This window comes from Rhagoletis zephyria, unplaced genomic scaffold (genome assembly GCF_001687245.7).
Source record: "Rhagoletis zephyria isolate East Lansing unplaced genomic scaffold, Rhagoletis_zephyria_1.1 Rzeph_scaffold_01879, whole genome shotgun sequence".
Classification (NCBI taxonomy): domain Eukaryota; kingdom Metazoa; phylum Arthropoda; class Insecta; order Diptera; family Tephritidae; genus Rhagoletis; species Rhagoletis zephyria.
Window position 1 is genome coordinate 83,071 of NW_016158963.1, and position 14,743 is coordinate 97,813.

At 34.2% G+C, this 14,743-nt stretch overlaps 1 protein-coding gene across 1 annotated transcript; it reads right to left on the reverse strand.

Moving 5' to 3' along the window:
* Positions 1–3,649: 3,649 nt before the first annotated feature.
* On the reverse strand, positions 3,650–10,561 carry LOC108365463 (MICAL-like protein 2). The gene is made up of 3 exons (XM_017619494.1): positions 10,336–10,561; positions 3,871–4,055; positions 3,650–3,699 (listed from the first exon to the last, which is right to left on the reverse strand). The coding sequence occupies exons 1-3, from the start codon at positions 10,485–10,487 to the stop codon at positions 3,650–3,652; spliced, it is 387 nt and encodes a 128-aa protein (XP_017474983.1). The 5' UTR covers positions 10,488–10,561.
* Positions 10,562–14,743: the final 4,182 nt, after the last annotated feature.

Sequence of the window (14,743 nt, forward strand, 5' to 3'; positions counted from 1 at the left end):
CGCCCCGTAGTGGTTGCTACAATTATGAATAATTCTGTCCTTAATCTATTCAGCAGATGTAAGGTCTTAGTGCTGTTAATAGTCAGGACAGAGAGAGGGCTATCTTGCAAGCCTGTAGAGCTGGTCACCTATTTCTAGCCATTTAAAGAAACAAAGAGTAGCTCCTCTTTGGATTGTTGCAAGAGGACAACCCAATGTCGCAGCTTCAGATTCATCCAAAACGGCTCCCGATTTGCGTATTTATCAGCTCTAAAACTGCCTTCGATGTTCCTATGTGCGGTAAGCCAGACAAGAGAGATGGTAGTTGACTGAGTCACAGAGACCAATTTTATGCTGGTATTCAGTTAAAAGTCTCTAGTCACTAACTTTTCGTGGTTAATATCGACTTTGACACTTTGGTATTCAGTAAGCTGTCTCACGTCTCTGGTTTCAAAAAAAGTGACTAATTTATCTGATGGCTCTGAGCAGGTCACAAAAAGGAAAAAATGGAGGAAAAGATGGTTGTTTTCTATTTTTCTTTAAAAACATAAAAATTCAATAATATTAAAAAAAATCTCTTTTTAAAACATGAAAATCTAAATATTTTGTAAAAAAACTTAAAAAAAAAAAAATAAACAAAATTCCATAGCGCATAGACTCGAACTCGATTCTCTCGAATGGCACTCTATTGGTGCACTTTATGGGACTCTCTCTTACTGAATACTCAACCCATTTCAAGTTACAAAAGCAGTCAGTAATTCATGTGAATAGCACTTGCATGCTACGGCTGAAGTCTTTATTGTTTACTATATAAGTAGTCAATTGTCCTTCCGAATTGCATTTCGTAATTATCCTCGCGTATCGGAAGTGTCTATATAGTTTCCTAAGGCTTGATTCTCTGAGACTGTTCACGGACTTTATATCAACATTTAACAGGTGAAGATCGATGGGGTTTAGCTTCAGGATGGAAGGTTCTAGCCAATCTTTCTGGTTTTAACGCCGCTGTATTTTTTCAAGTGAGTCAAAAACTAACAACATTTTTTTCCTGTTTGTTGAAAAAACGTACGTAAAAGAAGGCATTCAATGCATTTTCTTCTATTCCAACATATTTTTTTCTAATCGATCATTCTTTAAAATGGCGTCTAAGTCGAGTTTCCCAGATGCAAAAAAAAATTAATGAATACATAAGCCCGATTCCTGAGGAAAAACAATAACTTATGGTTTGTTGTTCACAAGTCTTTCCAAGTCTAAAAGTAAATCTTCGCAGGCAAATGCAGTCAATATGTACATATGTGAGTATATATATATATGTATATACTACATCCACTCCAATCATATCGGTAACGATTACATACGTCCATATATACGTTCATATACATTAGGGTGGACCTTAAAATATCAACATCTAAATTTTGTTCGGGGCAACCATTTATATTTTTCTCACGTATAAATAAATAAATCCTCGAAATTTTAAGACCAGGACTTGAAGAAATTTAGTATAGGTTTTTTCCAATAAAAGAAAAACTTTTGAAACCGGTTCACGTGGGCCAAAGTTAGGGAAATGTTTAGTTATTGGCCCATCGTTTTTGGGGTGGGGGCGGAGGGGGAGGAGGCGTGGCCCACCAAACCCCCCTCATTCGAAAGGGGCCAGTCGCCACTTTGCGAAAAGCCCCACCCCCTCCTTGGGGACCTCCCACAGACCCCTAGGGAACCGTTTGAAAATGGGGTAAAAACGGCATTTTCCGAGGCAAACTGAGCAGTTTGAAGTGGAATATAACCCAACTAACAGAATCTGTGGGGTTTTTAAATAAAAGAAGTTATCCCAAGGTGGTTATCAGGCGAAAAAAGGAGGGCTAAACACCTTTCGCAGAGAACACCTTTGTGCGTAGGCGGCCTTCGGCCGCACTTAGGGATTATAACCCTCAGGCAGTAGAATTCTCCTTTCTGTTTTGCGAAGAAAAGGAGCTGAATACCTTTTACAGAGAACACCTTTGTATATTTTTAATGCTTACAGGGTTATATCCTATTTTCTTTTGTCTCTCATTCTTTTGCATATTTTGGAGTTTGACAGCTGAACTACGCTATTTAATTTGCATATGCAACAAAAGTCAGACGCATGATTTAGAAGGTGCTTTTATTTAATAAATTGTGATTAATTGGTTAATATTAAAGTTATAAAGAAAGTTATAGCTCATCGAGTAAAGTGTAAAGTGAAGGAGAACATAAAAATATATTGCTGATGTAGCTGCTTTAAGGAGAATAGGAGTGATAAATTTACGCTAATTTCCGAATTTTACAAAAAAGGGCATATTTCAAACCCAATTTGTAAATAAATTAGTGACCCAAAATTACAATAGTGGATGTTAAAATAATGGGTAGACCCTTGGCTACAAGTGTGTGCAATTTTTTTTGGATCGGGTCACCCCTTTGGACGCAATACCCCGAAATAGATGGGCCACTTACTAAACAGTACCCCAAAGTTATATGGTTGCATACATAAAAACAAATATTCCGCCAAATTGACAGTCTCCTTTTTTTGAGGTCGGTTAAAAAATGCAAAAATTTTGACTTGAAATCTGATAAAAGTAAAATTTTTGATCGAGTTTTTGCGATTTCAAAAAAATTAAATTTTTTGAACCCCGGTCGGGAACCTAAAAATAAAAAAAAAAAAATTTTTCGAGGATGTCTACAACAACAAAATGTTGATATTTTAAGGACCACCCTAATATTGTTATGTAGGTATATAGTATGTATGTAAACTGGCATGCTCTCAATCCCCTTCACTGTTCAATTAAAAACTCCGCACGTTACCCCACTAACCACCAAATGGAGCATTTTGCCAATACATAACCACACTTGCATACAAGTAGGCGAACGACTAGTTATTGGCAGTCAAAATCAACTCGTTTTTGTTTATTATAGTGTCGATATGTGTTCGGAGTTTGTGTGAAAAAACAACCACATGAAAACAATATTAATCAAACGCTTCAGCGCATGCGCAGGCAGCGTAACTCATTGCAACTGTAAATTGTTAATTGCTTGCACCAGTAGAAACAACATAACCACAAAAGCAAAAAAAAAGGAAATAGAAATATATATAAATCAAAAACAGAAACAAAGCTAGTAAAGGCAAACTCTACACTTTACAATAAAAGTAGATTAGCACAAAATCATAATAAAATTGCGCCTGCAATGCACTTTCGCCGCTTTCCTCACTTCCTCAGCCATAATTCAATCTTATTTGGCTGGCCCCTTTTGCAGTGGCTCGAAAATGCATTTTCTTCGCAAACAATATTTGTTTTGGTTTTGTGCCATTATTCGTTTGTTTTCCGCTTTTTGTACATTTTTACTCTTTCAAAGTACCAACAAATCGAGAGCGTGTTTGAGGGAAAAAGTGCCAGTAAATGGACTCTGCGAGGTACTCAAGCGTTAATCTTTTTACCAACCAACAATTTTTATTTAGTTTGAAATTAACAATTTAAATACATAAATGTACGGAGATGGAGTGGCACTGCTTTGTGACTATTATATATTATTTGTGAATAACGGTTATCTGGCGTAAAGCGGATATACATAATGAATTGTTTTTAATGGATGAGCACTTTTTCTGTAGTCAACTGAAGGTTGAATGGGAAAAGTCACGTTTAAAATTATTCATTGTTGAAATTATCTATGCTGGTATATGTGTGCGTGAAACTATGAAAACAGTTTCCCAATTTGCTGAATTAAAATATTTAATGTTAAATATTGTTTTTATCTTTATACAAAATTAGACATTTTTATTAGTATTATAAATATACTATGTACTTTTTTAAACCTTGCATTATAAATTTCAAGCACTACTTTGTTTTGTTTATAGTTAATTACTGGGTATATTATTTTTCCACCTACCTTGTGCTGCAAATACTTGGTAGAATTGTGATAGATAAGTGAGTATTGATAATCTGTCTGGTACTTCGTAGGTGGCCATATCGACTGCATCCAACAAGGCAGGTATTCCCAAATATTTCTCCGCGGTGGTGAAGGCCAATTCATTATTGTAATACACATCGGCTTTATTTAGTTTGTCAAATTCACTGGAAATACAAAAGAAAAGTATGTCGTTAGTTCAAATATTTTGTAATGGTTTCTGATTTCACTTTATTCGAGTGATATGAATGATTTGAAATTTCGAGTCGTTAGAGGTTCGTACAACCACACGGTAGTGATACTTCTATCATACAAAACTAAACCATCTGTCATTCGAAGGCGGCATAAAATTCAATTTGATTGACGATCTTCAAATACTTAGCAAACATGTTAATTCTTAAATATGGATTGGGAAGATAAACAATTTTACAAGGTACGAGTGTACAGCGACGGCTAAGTGGAATATCGCCCTTACTCGACAGCTTANGGATTGGGAAGATAAACAATTTTACAAGGTACGAGTGTACAGCGACGGCTGAGTGGAATATCGCCCTTACTCGACAGCTTAAATAGGGAGTTTTCGAACCAAATGCCTAATTAGGGCGTGTTTCAAACATTTGCCGAGAAAGGGCAGTTTCGAACCGGCAGCCGAATAGGGCGATCTTCCACTCAGCAGTGAGATAAACGCTCCATTTATTTCAATGACTTTTCCAGCTATCTAACAAGAGTAGTCTTTTTAGTTCATTCCACCAGACAAGGACTCCATAAAACCTATCCCATCTGATAAAAAGCACAAGTACTGGACTCTATTGAAACTCCTCCCTTTTCATAAGTCTCATCAGGATTTACAGCGAGTACAAAGTTCAAAGGCCAGGTGTCAGTTTTCCTGGATCATATCATGAAGGGTATCCAAAATGTTTGTTCTGCTACGTCATTTGCATAAGTTATCAGTTCCAGAAGGATGAGGTACTAAATTTAGTCTAAAATATATTTGTCTTAACTTGTGCCATTTCTTCGCAAATTCTGAGGTAAAATAGGCACTTTTCTCCCAGGACTTGATGATACATAGTTAGATATTTTGATGCATGCAGGCTTCTCAGATAATGTTCTATTACGCGCCCAGCTCAAATCGCTCAGGAAATATGAAGCATTGATTGTTTGGTGAAAGCCACAGTATTGATAAGCTTTCTTTGGTCGACCAATTGAATAGACCCAATCAGCATGGCTTCAGATCTGGCAAATTCGCCATTGATGATGGATTCTACTTTGGGCTCGGTAGGTAATTGAACAACAGAATGATCTGTCGGCACTCGGGATGAACAATTGGCAAAACTTAGCTTGGAGAGAGCCGATTTGTGAAGTTTTTTATTTTCGGAGGCAGGGTCAAATAAGAAGCAGAAGATTTTTAGTTATAATAAAATACCCAGCCAACCAGCGGAGTCCACAAGGTGCACAATTAGGACTCCCTGTGCGGTGCGGTTGATGCTCCTAGGGAGCTTCCGGAAAGAGTCCCCAGGAAGCATATATGTACGCCGAAGAAAACGGCTTTCTTAATATAAGTATATGTAAAAAATTGTGCCTTTAGGACTCCTAATCTGCAAAGACTACGTGCAGACTCCCCTATTCACCTGTAAAATCAACCGAAGGTAACCTGCACGAAGTGTCTTCAAATTGTTTTCATGCTCCGATAATGGTCCAAAGAGGAGGCTTAACGGTTTTTGAAAATGCTCCTGATTTTATTTATAAGTATTAGAATTTCTTTTCCCCATTACATACATAAGTATGTGTGTACATTAGGGTGGTCCTCAAATGTAGGAAGCAAATCTTTACATCGATGCTACTGTAGTCGAAGTTTACCCTATGAAGACGTCTTAACTGACTCCGATCGGGACCAAAATTTATATGTGATATATGTGACCGCGTTATTTTCGAATTAGGGCTGAGACTGAAAAATATCGTTCATTTATTTTTTTTAAGGATCACCCTAATGTATATTTGTTTATTTTATTCAGCACAAAAAAAAAACAAGTAAAATCTGAAAAATAATGAAATAAATAATTTTTTTCTCCTCCGGGAACTCCAGACCCGGAGCGCAGCGCATTTGTGTGGTGGATGGTGTGATATAAAAAGAAAGTTTCTTTGCGGCCCACCCTAATCTTCTAACTCATATCCAATACGAAATAATGATTTTAAATTTTATTAATTGCTTTTTTGGCTTTTAACGTAATCTAAATTTTTTTCAAACTTTTTGCAAACAATAAAGCAATTAGTATTGTCAACCATCTATGTATCAATTTCGATTTTTTTTATTTTGTTATCAATTATTTTTTAGCTTTAGAAGTTCACCGCAACAATGGCAGGATTATTATTTGGCTATACCTATTATATTAATTCCAAAGTTAATACATACATATATTTAGGAGAACAGACATGAAAAATAATTTATTTCGACTGGAAGTGGGTGTCACTGCCAGCAGCGATTTGTAAGAATGATATATGTGTATTAAGACCTCAAAGCGAATTTTCAAAATTTAATTCAATTTAACATGCCTAAATTTTTTGGTGTCGTTCAAATTATTATTGAAACTTTTTGCCATCGAGAGCAATTAATTTCCGATTGACAACACAAAAATTGTAGCAAATTTAATTTCTTTTGTATAAAATTTATCGACACCTGCGGGACGCACAAAATTTCAACAAATTACATATTCATGGATTCGGTTGCAGCTGCCAGACGAAACGCTGCAACGCCTAACCGACAAAATTTTGCCTAGAACGGTGAAAAACACCAAAAACTCTTGTTGCTCCACTGCTGGCCGAACTGCTTTTGATTAATCAAATAAAAATGTAAATTCAATATCGAAATGATAGCAAAAAAGAAAAATTACTGTAGTTAAATCAAAAGCGTCAGAGATCAGCGTATATATGGCATACGCATACACACACAGACCCATAGATATAGGCACAGCTGTAGCCAAAAAGACCTTGACAAGGCTGTTCGAGTATACGAATTTGTAGATTTCGATTTTCGATTTTTGAATAATAAATTCAGCTGTCTAACCATTGCGGGCCAACGACGTAGCCGGTCTTCAATTGGTGTGGTTTATGGCCGCCACAAATGGATACAAGACCATAAAATTAAATGGTTATTTGTGCGCTGTAGTGTAGTGTACAGAGTTTAAAATAAAATAGCAAATCAATACGAACAACCGCGCTGACAAGCAATTCTTAAGATAATTCGGCTTCGGTTATGAAACTTGAATCTCTTAGGCAGCTTTTAAGTAGTCAAACTATGTACCTACTACCTATAATCCTCCCACATTCATTGCTGTTACCCGTCACGTGAAATGATTAATTTACATACACATATATGTATGTACGAGTACGTAGTTCCACCGATTTTTTATTTTTTTTATTTGTTTGTTGCTGCTATTGTTTTCCGCTTTATTTTATTTCTTTTGCTGGTATTGCATTATAATTACCAAAAACCGGAAATTATAACTCAAATACAATAGTACGATATTCACGAAGCGAATGAGGGAAATGGAGACCGCCCCAAAACAATGACGCCACTTGTAGACCATGAAATACATACAAGGCGGCGATTTTCGAACAGAAATTAATTCACATTGACACGCGTATATAATGATTTTAATGGCGTTGAATATATGTACACCCTGTGCCATAATTATAAGCGCACAACATGCTGACAAGTTTCGATAACTTTGTTTTATTAAATTTTATTTATTTTTTTATAAAAATTTAGTTTATTCTTTAACAAAAGCCGTATAAATCCAAACTTAGAGCAACATTAAACAAAGTTAAACAAACTCTAAAAAATTTCGGGGTTTGCAATTAGATTTCTTAGAAAGGTTTTGGGTATGCATTTTTTAGCCCTTTCAATTCTAATACAATAAAATGCAAGTTTGTACTTCAAACTCTAGGATTTATCGTTGATTTTTGGCATTTTTTTTTTGTTGACATGCACTTTGTGCATTTTTTCATATAAAGTATGTTTTAAATTTTTTATATGAAAAAAATTAGCAACAGCTGATAAAAAACTGCCAAAAATCAGGACTAATTTCAAATTCAATCCGTTATAGTAAAATTGAATGGGCGACAAAACTTGCATACCCAAAATGTTTCTGAGAAATCTAGTTGAAGTGCTAGAATTTTTTTCCAAAGTAATAAGTTAAATACTGCGCAAAGTTCGCAATTTGAATTTATGCGTTTTTTGTTAAAAAATAAAAAATATTATTATAAAAATAACCCAACATTAAATCACACAATAGTGTTTGGTAAAACTTGTCAAAATCTAGTGCGCTTATAATTAGGACACGGTGTGTATTTGTGTAAATAATAAACAAAATCGCTGAATTCAGAATTGTAAGCCGAATAATTACGCGTAATGCGAACAAAGGCAAATTATTCTTAATTGCAGTATGAAATGACGAAATGGAGAATATTTCATAACACAAATTGATTTGTTGCTGACGAATTGAGTTTCACAAAAAACAATTTAATGACTATATATATATATATAATTAAGCAACTTTATATCATAGAAATTACCACTGACGAGCTTTTAAAGATTCACTGAAAACATACAATATACATATCGTGCATGAAGCTCGTCTTTGTAACTAAACCTTTCTTTAAACAGTATTTGGAAACTAAGATGCATACATATGTGACCCAGAGAAAGACGTGTTCTTGTTAAAAAAAAATGCTAAGCTAGTATGATGCATAACCGCATGACGCACTTGAATTCTACACTATATATACAGGTAGCTACATATATACATACATACAGACGTACTTATGTATATATGCATGCACCATTCAAAAATCCAAACAAAAACTTACTTTTTGTATTTTTATGAGAAATAAAAAAAACCGCTATACTCAGCGGCATAACAACTAAACGTTGTCATAAAAAACTGGTATCAGTGTTGTTATTATAATTATTATTGTTGTTTGATTTAGCTGCCGGCAACTCGTCTACCAACTTTTGTTGTCAAATTTCAAACAAATGGACAAATAGGCAATGGAGTTAAACAAATACAACTTCTGCTACTCCTACCTTTATACCAAAGTGGCGGTGCGGCTACATATTTACATACTTATGTATATATGTAGGTATAAAACAAAATGTACAATTCTGCTTTTTTCCACATAATAACTAAAAAAAAACAAATGTGCATATGTAATGATAGTCATAGTAAATATCTACATTTGTATACGTGTTTACATATGTAGATATGTATGTATGTATGTTTGTGCGTTTTTATTTCAAAAGCCTTTCTAACTACCTACTAATTTCGTATGCATTGCGTGTTGTCAAGTTGTTTGCTTGAATAGAAATTTACATGTATGTATGTATACACTTACATAGATATAGATACATGAGTATGTTGGCTTACTCTGTAATAACCGGAGGTTCTTTGACCTTTAACCAAATTTTGTCACCGCTGGAAGTAGGCTTTATACTTTTTACATCTATATACATATGTACTATATACTCTGATATGTATATAAAGTGACTCAAACAAATGACCACGTGTTGATTTTTTTATATTCGTAATGTTTTTCATGTTTCAAAGATTCAGAGTAAAAAGTTGAAATTTTGATGAAAATTTGTTAAATTTTCCAAAATTTTTTATAAAGTTTGAAACTGTGATTGATGTGTTTTTGGGTAAAGCTTGGACGATATTTTTATAGAAAAATAACGAAAAAATTAACTCAAAAAACCTTACGAATATTTAAAAAAGAAATCAACACGTGGTCATTTGTTTGACTCACTGTATGCATGTAGTTATGAACATTTGCCGATATATTTGGGTTCCCTGTTGCGAAAATCTCAACTGTGTGAAGAAGAAAAATTTGTTTGACAGTACCTAAGCTAAATAAATTATTATACCAATGTGGGTATCAAACGAAAGGTGTTCGAAAAGGGTTTATTTCGAAAATGTTTTGAAGAGGGTTGCCCCCTGTTAAAAAAAGGCAAAACTAATTTAATTAGCAAGTGAAATTAAATATTTTATCGAATAAGAAATATTTAAGAAAACTTTAGTTTGAGAAATTGTGCCGAGTTTTGCCACCTGTCTAGAAATACGAAATAAATTTTAGTAGGAAATTGAAATAAATAATTCTGAAGATGGTCACAATGGGTTCAAATGAAATATCTTGCTATGGGTATCACGCGAGAGAGGTTTAATTAAGCTTTTTTTCTAAAATATTTTTGAAAAGGGTTGCCATCAGCTTTAAAGTTCCACTTCAAAGTAATGAGAGATTAATTGAATCATTACAAAAGGTAAGCCAACACCCAAATCTTAGGCAATATTGAAAAATGGCAATACGGTATTTTTTTGCAAATCAAATTTCCTTGTCATTTTCGCGTGGAATATGTTGAATGTTTGCTTAATATTTCTTTCTCATTCTACTCACATTAAATCTGGCCGAAAATGATGTATCATAGCGCAAAATGCCAAACCATCTCGCCATGATGTGGTCATATTATCGATTTTGACGCCCGGATAGCCCTCCGTCATACGTCGGCACCATAACTCCAAAGCTTTTGTACCACGTCGTTCGCCCATTTTATTACAATTTAGTGTAGGTATTTTTTTTAATCTAAAGTTTATGTATTAGAATATACGAGTATTGGACACAAGCTGAAAGAAAGAAAAGAAAAAATAATGAAATTAATTTTGTGTTGATAAAAACGGTTTTATTATATAAATTCCATAATTCATGCAATACACTTCACCTAACCTTTTCATTTTTAAATGTACTGAAATTTGAAAAAAAAAATATTAGTGCTAGTTGCTTTGAGTTAAAGGAATTTTAGTATTATCATGTGTCTACAGTCGAAAGCCATAAAAAATATTTCACATCGAAAAAATGAGAAATACTAAAATTTATGGTGTGCAAAAAATAACAATCACAGTCATAAATGCAGCTAAGGTGTAAGTAAACGATTGACAATGACGAAGAAATACGACAGGCGACAAGGCAAGTCAACCGGCAAAGCGATTAATGCAGATGAGCATTTTTACAACTTCAATTTTTATTAAAGGAGATACTTGTGTAACTTCATGTTTCTGTATGTACATTAGGGTGCATCACTCTCCATAAAAAAATCGGCAGTGTTTTTCCATTGAAAATATAAAATGTATGCTATTTTAAGACCTCCGCCAAAATATTTCGGAAAAATATTGAGATTTACGTGAGTTGGATCGATTTGAAAATAAATCAGAAAATCTCGTTTTTAGTAAAAAACATTAGTTTTTAATTTTTTTTTTCAAAAAATCAACTTAGATGATATAAGAGTTGAAGCTTTAAAGGTCTGACCAGCATAATCAAACTAATCAGATTTTTGGAGATATATATTCAAATCAGTCCAGCTAAATAATTGTAAATCTTAATATTTTTCTGAAATATTTTGGCGGAAGTCTCAAAATGTTCCAAATTTAATATTTCCGTTGGAAAACCTGCCACTCTTTTGGTGAGGCACCCTAATGCACACATGTATGAGTGTAAATGAAAATAATATGGCTTTCATATTTGTAGTTTGCGGTAACTAAATACATGCTCCCATATAAATGACTGTAGTCACTATAGTAGAACTTTAGTAAAAGTAAATGTGAGTGTGTAAGTGTATATCTTTATCTGTACACATTTATTAACGTACTAACTACCTTTACTAAGTGATGCATGTGAAGATGTCTTGAATTAATTTATGCATTCACCAAAGAAATCTTATAAATGTCTCTGCGGTGGAATGAGTCAATGATCTCATCTTCGTCTCGTTAAAAGAACAATTCTCTTTGGTAACTTTTTACTGCAAAGCTATTTTTATCACAGAGATATTGAATTTCATTTGTGATTTAATTTTAATTAACACTTTGGAAATCTGCTAAACAGAAAGTTTAATAATCGAGGGAATTCATAAAGGTTGGCATCATTAAATGATTGGGGGAATGTAATATGTGAATACATACAAACATAGGTAGCGATACCAAGTGTAGACTTTTCTCTAAAATAGTTAGCTAAGAACCTGCTTAATAAGGTACTTCAGTGAGCTCATTTTGGCTAAATTTTCTGTTCTACACGAGTTTAGTCTTTGGGCTTTGTTCCCAACAGACTGGTGTATCTCAAAAGCTTGCAATTTTAAATTTTAATGCAATTAATTATCAAAGAAGTCGTATGAACATTAATATTTCTTTACACTGTATTAAAAATTGAACTTGAGATAGATAAACCGCAATAACTACAGAAGAAACAGGGAAACGTGATAGTTATTACTCATAAAATATTATAATTGTATAGGACAACGCTGGGCAAATGTGGTTCTTTGCTCACTGCAGTGTGGCAGGCAGGGAAAGGCCGTAGTTGATTACCTTGACGAGTCCAAAGATCTGGCTTATGTAACCGTTGATGAAAGGCAGAGATTAGCCATCTCTCAGTTCAAAAGCCAGGCCATACTCCTTAAATCGTCGTTTAAAGTGTAAAACCGGGTATCAACAACTTGCAAAACCGCGTATGTGAAGTTGTAGAAATTATTTTCTAGAGCGTAAAAACACTCATATTTCAAAATGGCTATCTTTTTTTATAAAGCAATCGCACTTCTGGCTAGTATATTTCAGGAAGAATGGATAAGGATTGAGCCAAGAGCTCGTGTGGGCAGATCCAATTTTTGGCAGCCAATGTCAGTTACGCGGTTTTGTACTTTAAACGACGAAATGTAGCATGTAGACTTATAGAATTTAACATTTGCGAGCCCTTTTACTCGAATAACTAGAAAAAGTGGATCTTTTGAAAAATATACTACAACAGATACTACGTTTATACGCACAGAATAATCGACTTAATTGAAAGCGCATTGACACCGTACACATTTCGCTCTAGTGTTTATACTTACGGCTTTATATCGGCATCAAAGTAACCGTCTTCAAAAGAAAACAAAATAAGCTGTTTTCATTTGACATTTTATAAGTTAACATAATGGAAAGAGATAAAAATCTAGTTTTATTTGGCATTATAAAATCGTGGCAAAGAAAAAGAACGATTATTATTAATCAGCTTTTAAATACTCAAGGCGAATTTATATAAGGTGATAGCAGGAGTACAAAAACAAAAATTTACATGTATTTTGTTTTTGCTTTGACGGCATAAACTGTCAAAATCTGTAAGAGTATTTTCCACACAAAATTTTTCAATTTGACATAAGATTCCGTGAGGCGAAACACATACAAAAAATCAGCTGATCTATTAATACCACCTTATATAAATTCGCCTTGTTAAATACTGATGCGATTATTTGGAATTTGAGCGGAACAGCTGATCTCCAATTCGCTTTGAGTGAGAGCGGTGTTTATACACTCTTTCTAACTGTCTGGAGAAATAAGTTCTGAACACATTGAAAACGACGAGCTACCGACCACAGCTTCCAATTTGTCATGTTTATTATCTAAGCGCTTTGTCGATGGCGACATGATTTCTTTGAACGCGGCAGCGACATCATGAATTTGTATGAGTTTGACATAAAAGAAGAGGAAGAACCTTATCTGTCGCCAGAAAAATAGAAATAGATCTAATCTGGCCACAACCACAGCCGTCGCGTAGCCCGGTCGTCGCCAAAATAATTATCTACATAAGAGTACGTGTTAAAATAATTTGACAGCTGTGGTTTGTAGCTCGTCGTTTTCATTGTGTTCGGGCTAATAAACTACCGATTTGAAATGGAGTGTGAGCCAAAACACTTCGCTCTTTCAAAGCGAATTGAAATTCAGTTTATACATATGTTTTGAATCGCGGCGAAATGAATTAAAGCGACTTATGCATGCGTATAAACGTAGTAACTGTTTTACATATACCGTAATACCGCTGTTCCAGTAATGGATGAAGGGAGCTTTTACATTGTGCACATGTAAAAAGAATACATATATACAAGGTGGTGGAGCAATTGAAATGTTACCAAATAAAAATTACATATTTGTTTTTATTTACGAACTATTTAATGTTATAATGAAAAATGTATTTTATTAAAATCTCTATTAGCTGTTTTCGATTTGGCTACCCTGCGCACGCTGTCCGCAAGTGGCTCTGTTGTATTTTCATCCGTTTCCGGAAAATGGCCTTTTTGAGATGTTTAGTTGGGCAAGATTTTTGCAAATGTTTAGCTTGGGATAAATTTAAAAACAACTCTCTGGATTTGCCGAAACATAAGAATCGATTTCCAGTACAAATTCTTGAGCTTGAGCTCATTGTTGCAATGCAAAAATTTAGTCTGAGGTTAAGGTCACTTTTTATGAATGAAGCCCGTAGTCTTGCAGGAATCTGCATCCGAGCTCATTTGGTTTCAAAATGGCATTTTGTTGCGACGAGGAATACTTCTCCTGGAAAATTTATAAAAAAACCACAACCCACCAAGCCAAAAAACACCAGAAAACCCGTAAAGTCTCGAAAATACAAAAATAACAGACCCGCAAAGTCCCGAAAATAATCCAGAAAACCACGAAATATCCCAAACGTTTTCGTAAAATCCGAGAGCGTAAAAAATAAAAATCCCGAAAAACCCAAAAAGCTCTCTAAAGTTCAGCAATAAAATCCGAAAAGTCTTGAAAAAATAAATAAAATCCGGAAAGTCCCCAAAAAAATTTCAAAAGTTTCCGAAAAATCCCAAAAAACAAAAACGGGAATTATTACGAAAAGTTATTACATACAAAATTCTTAACGTTCCCGAAAGTTAACCATCAATAATTCTGAACAATGTCGAAAACAAAACTAGAACTAGAAAAGTAAAATACTAAAAGTCCGGGAAGTGTCCTGAAAGTCACGAAAAACCCAATAA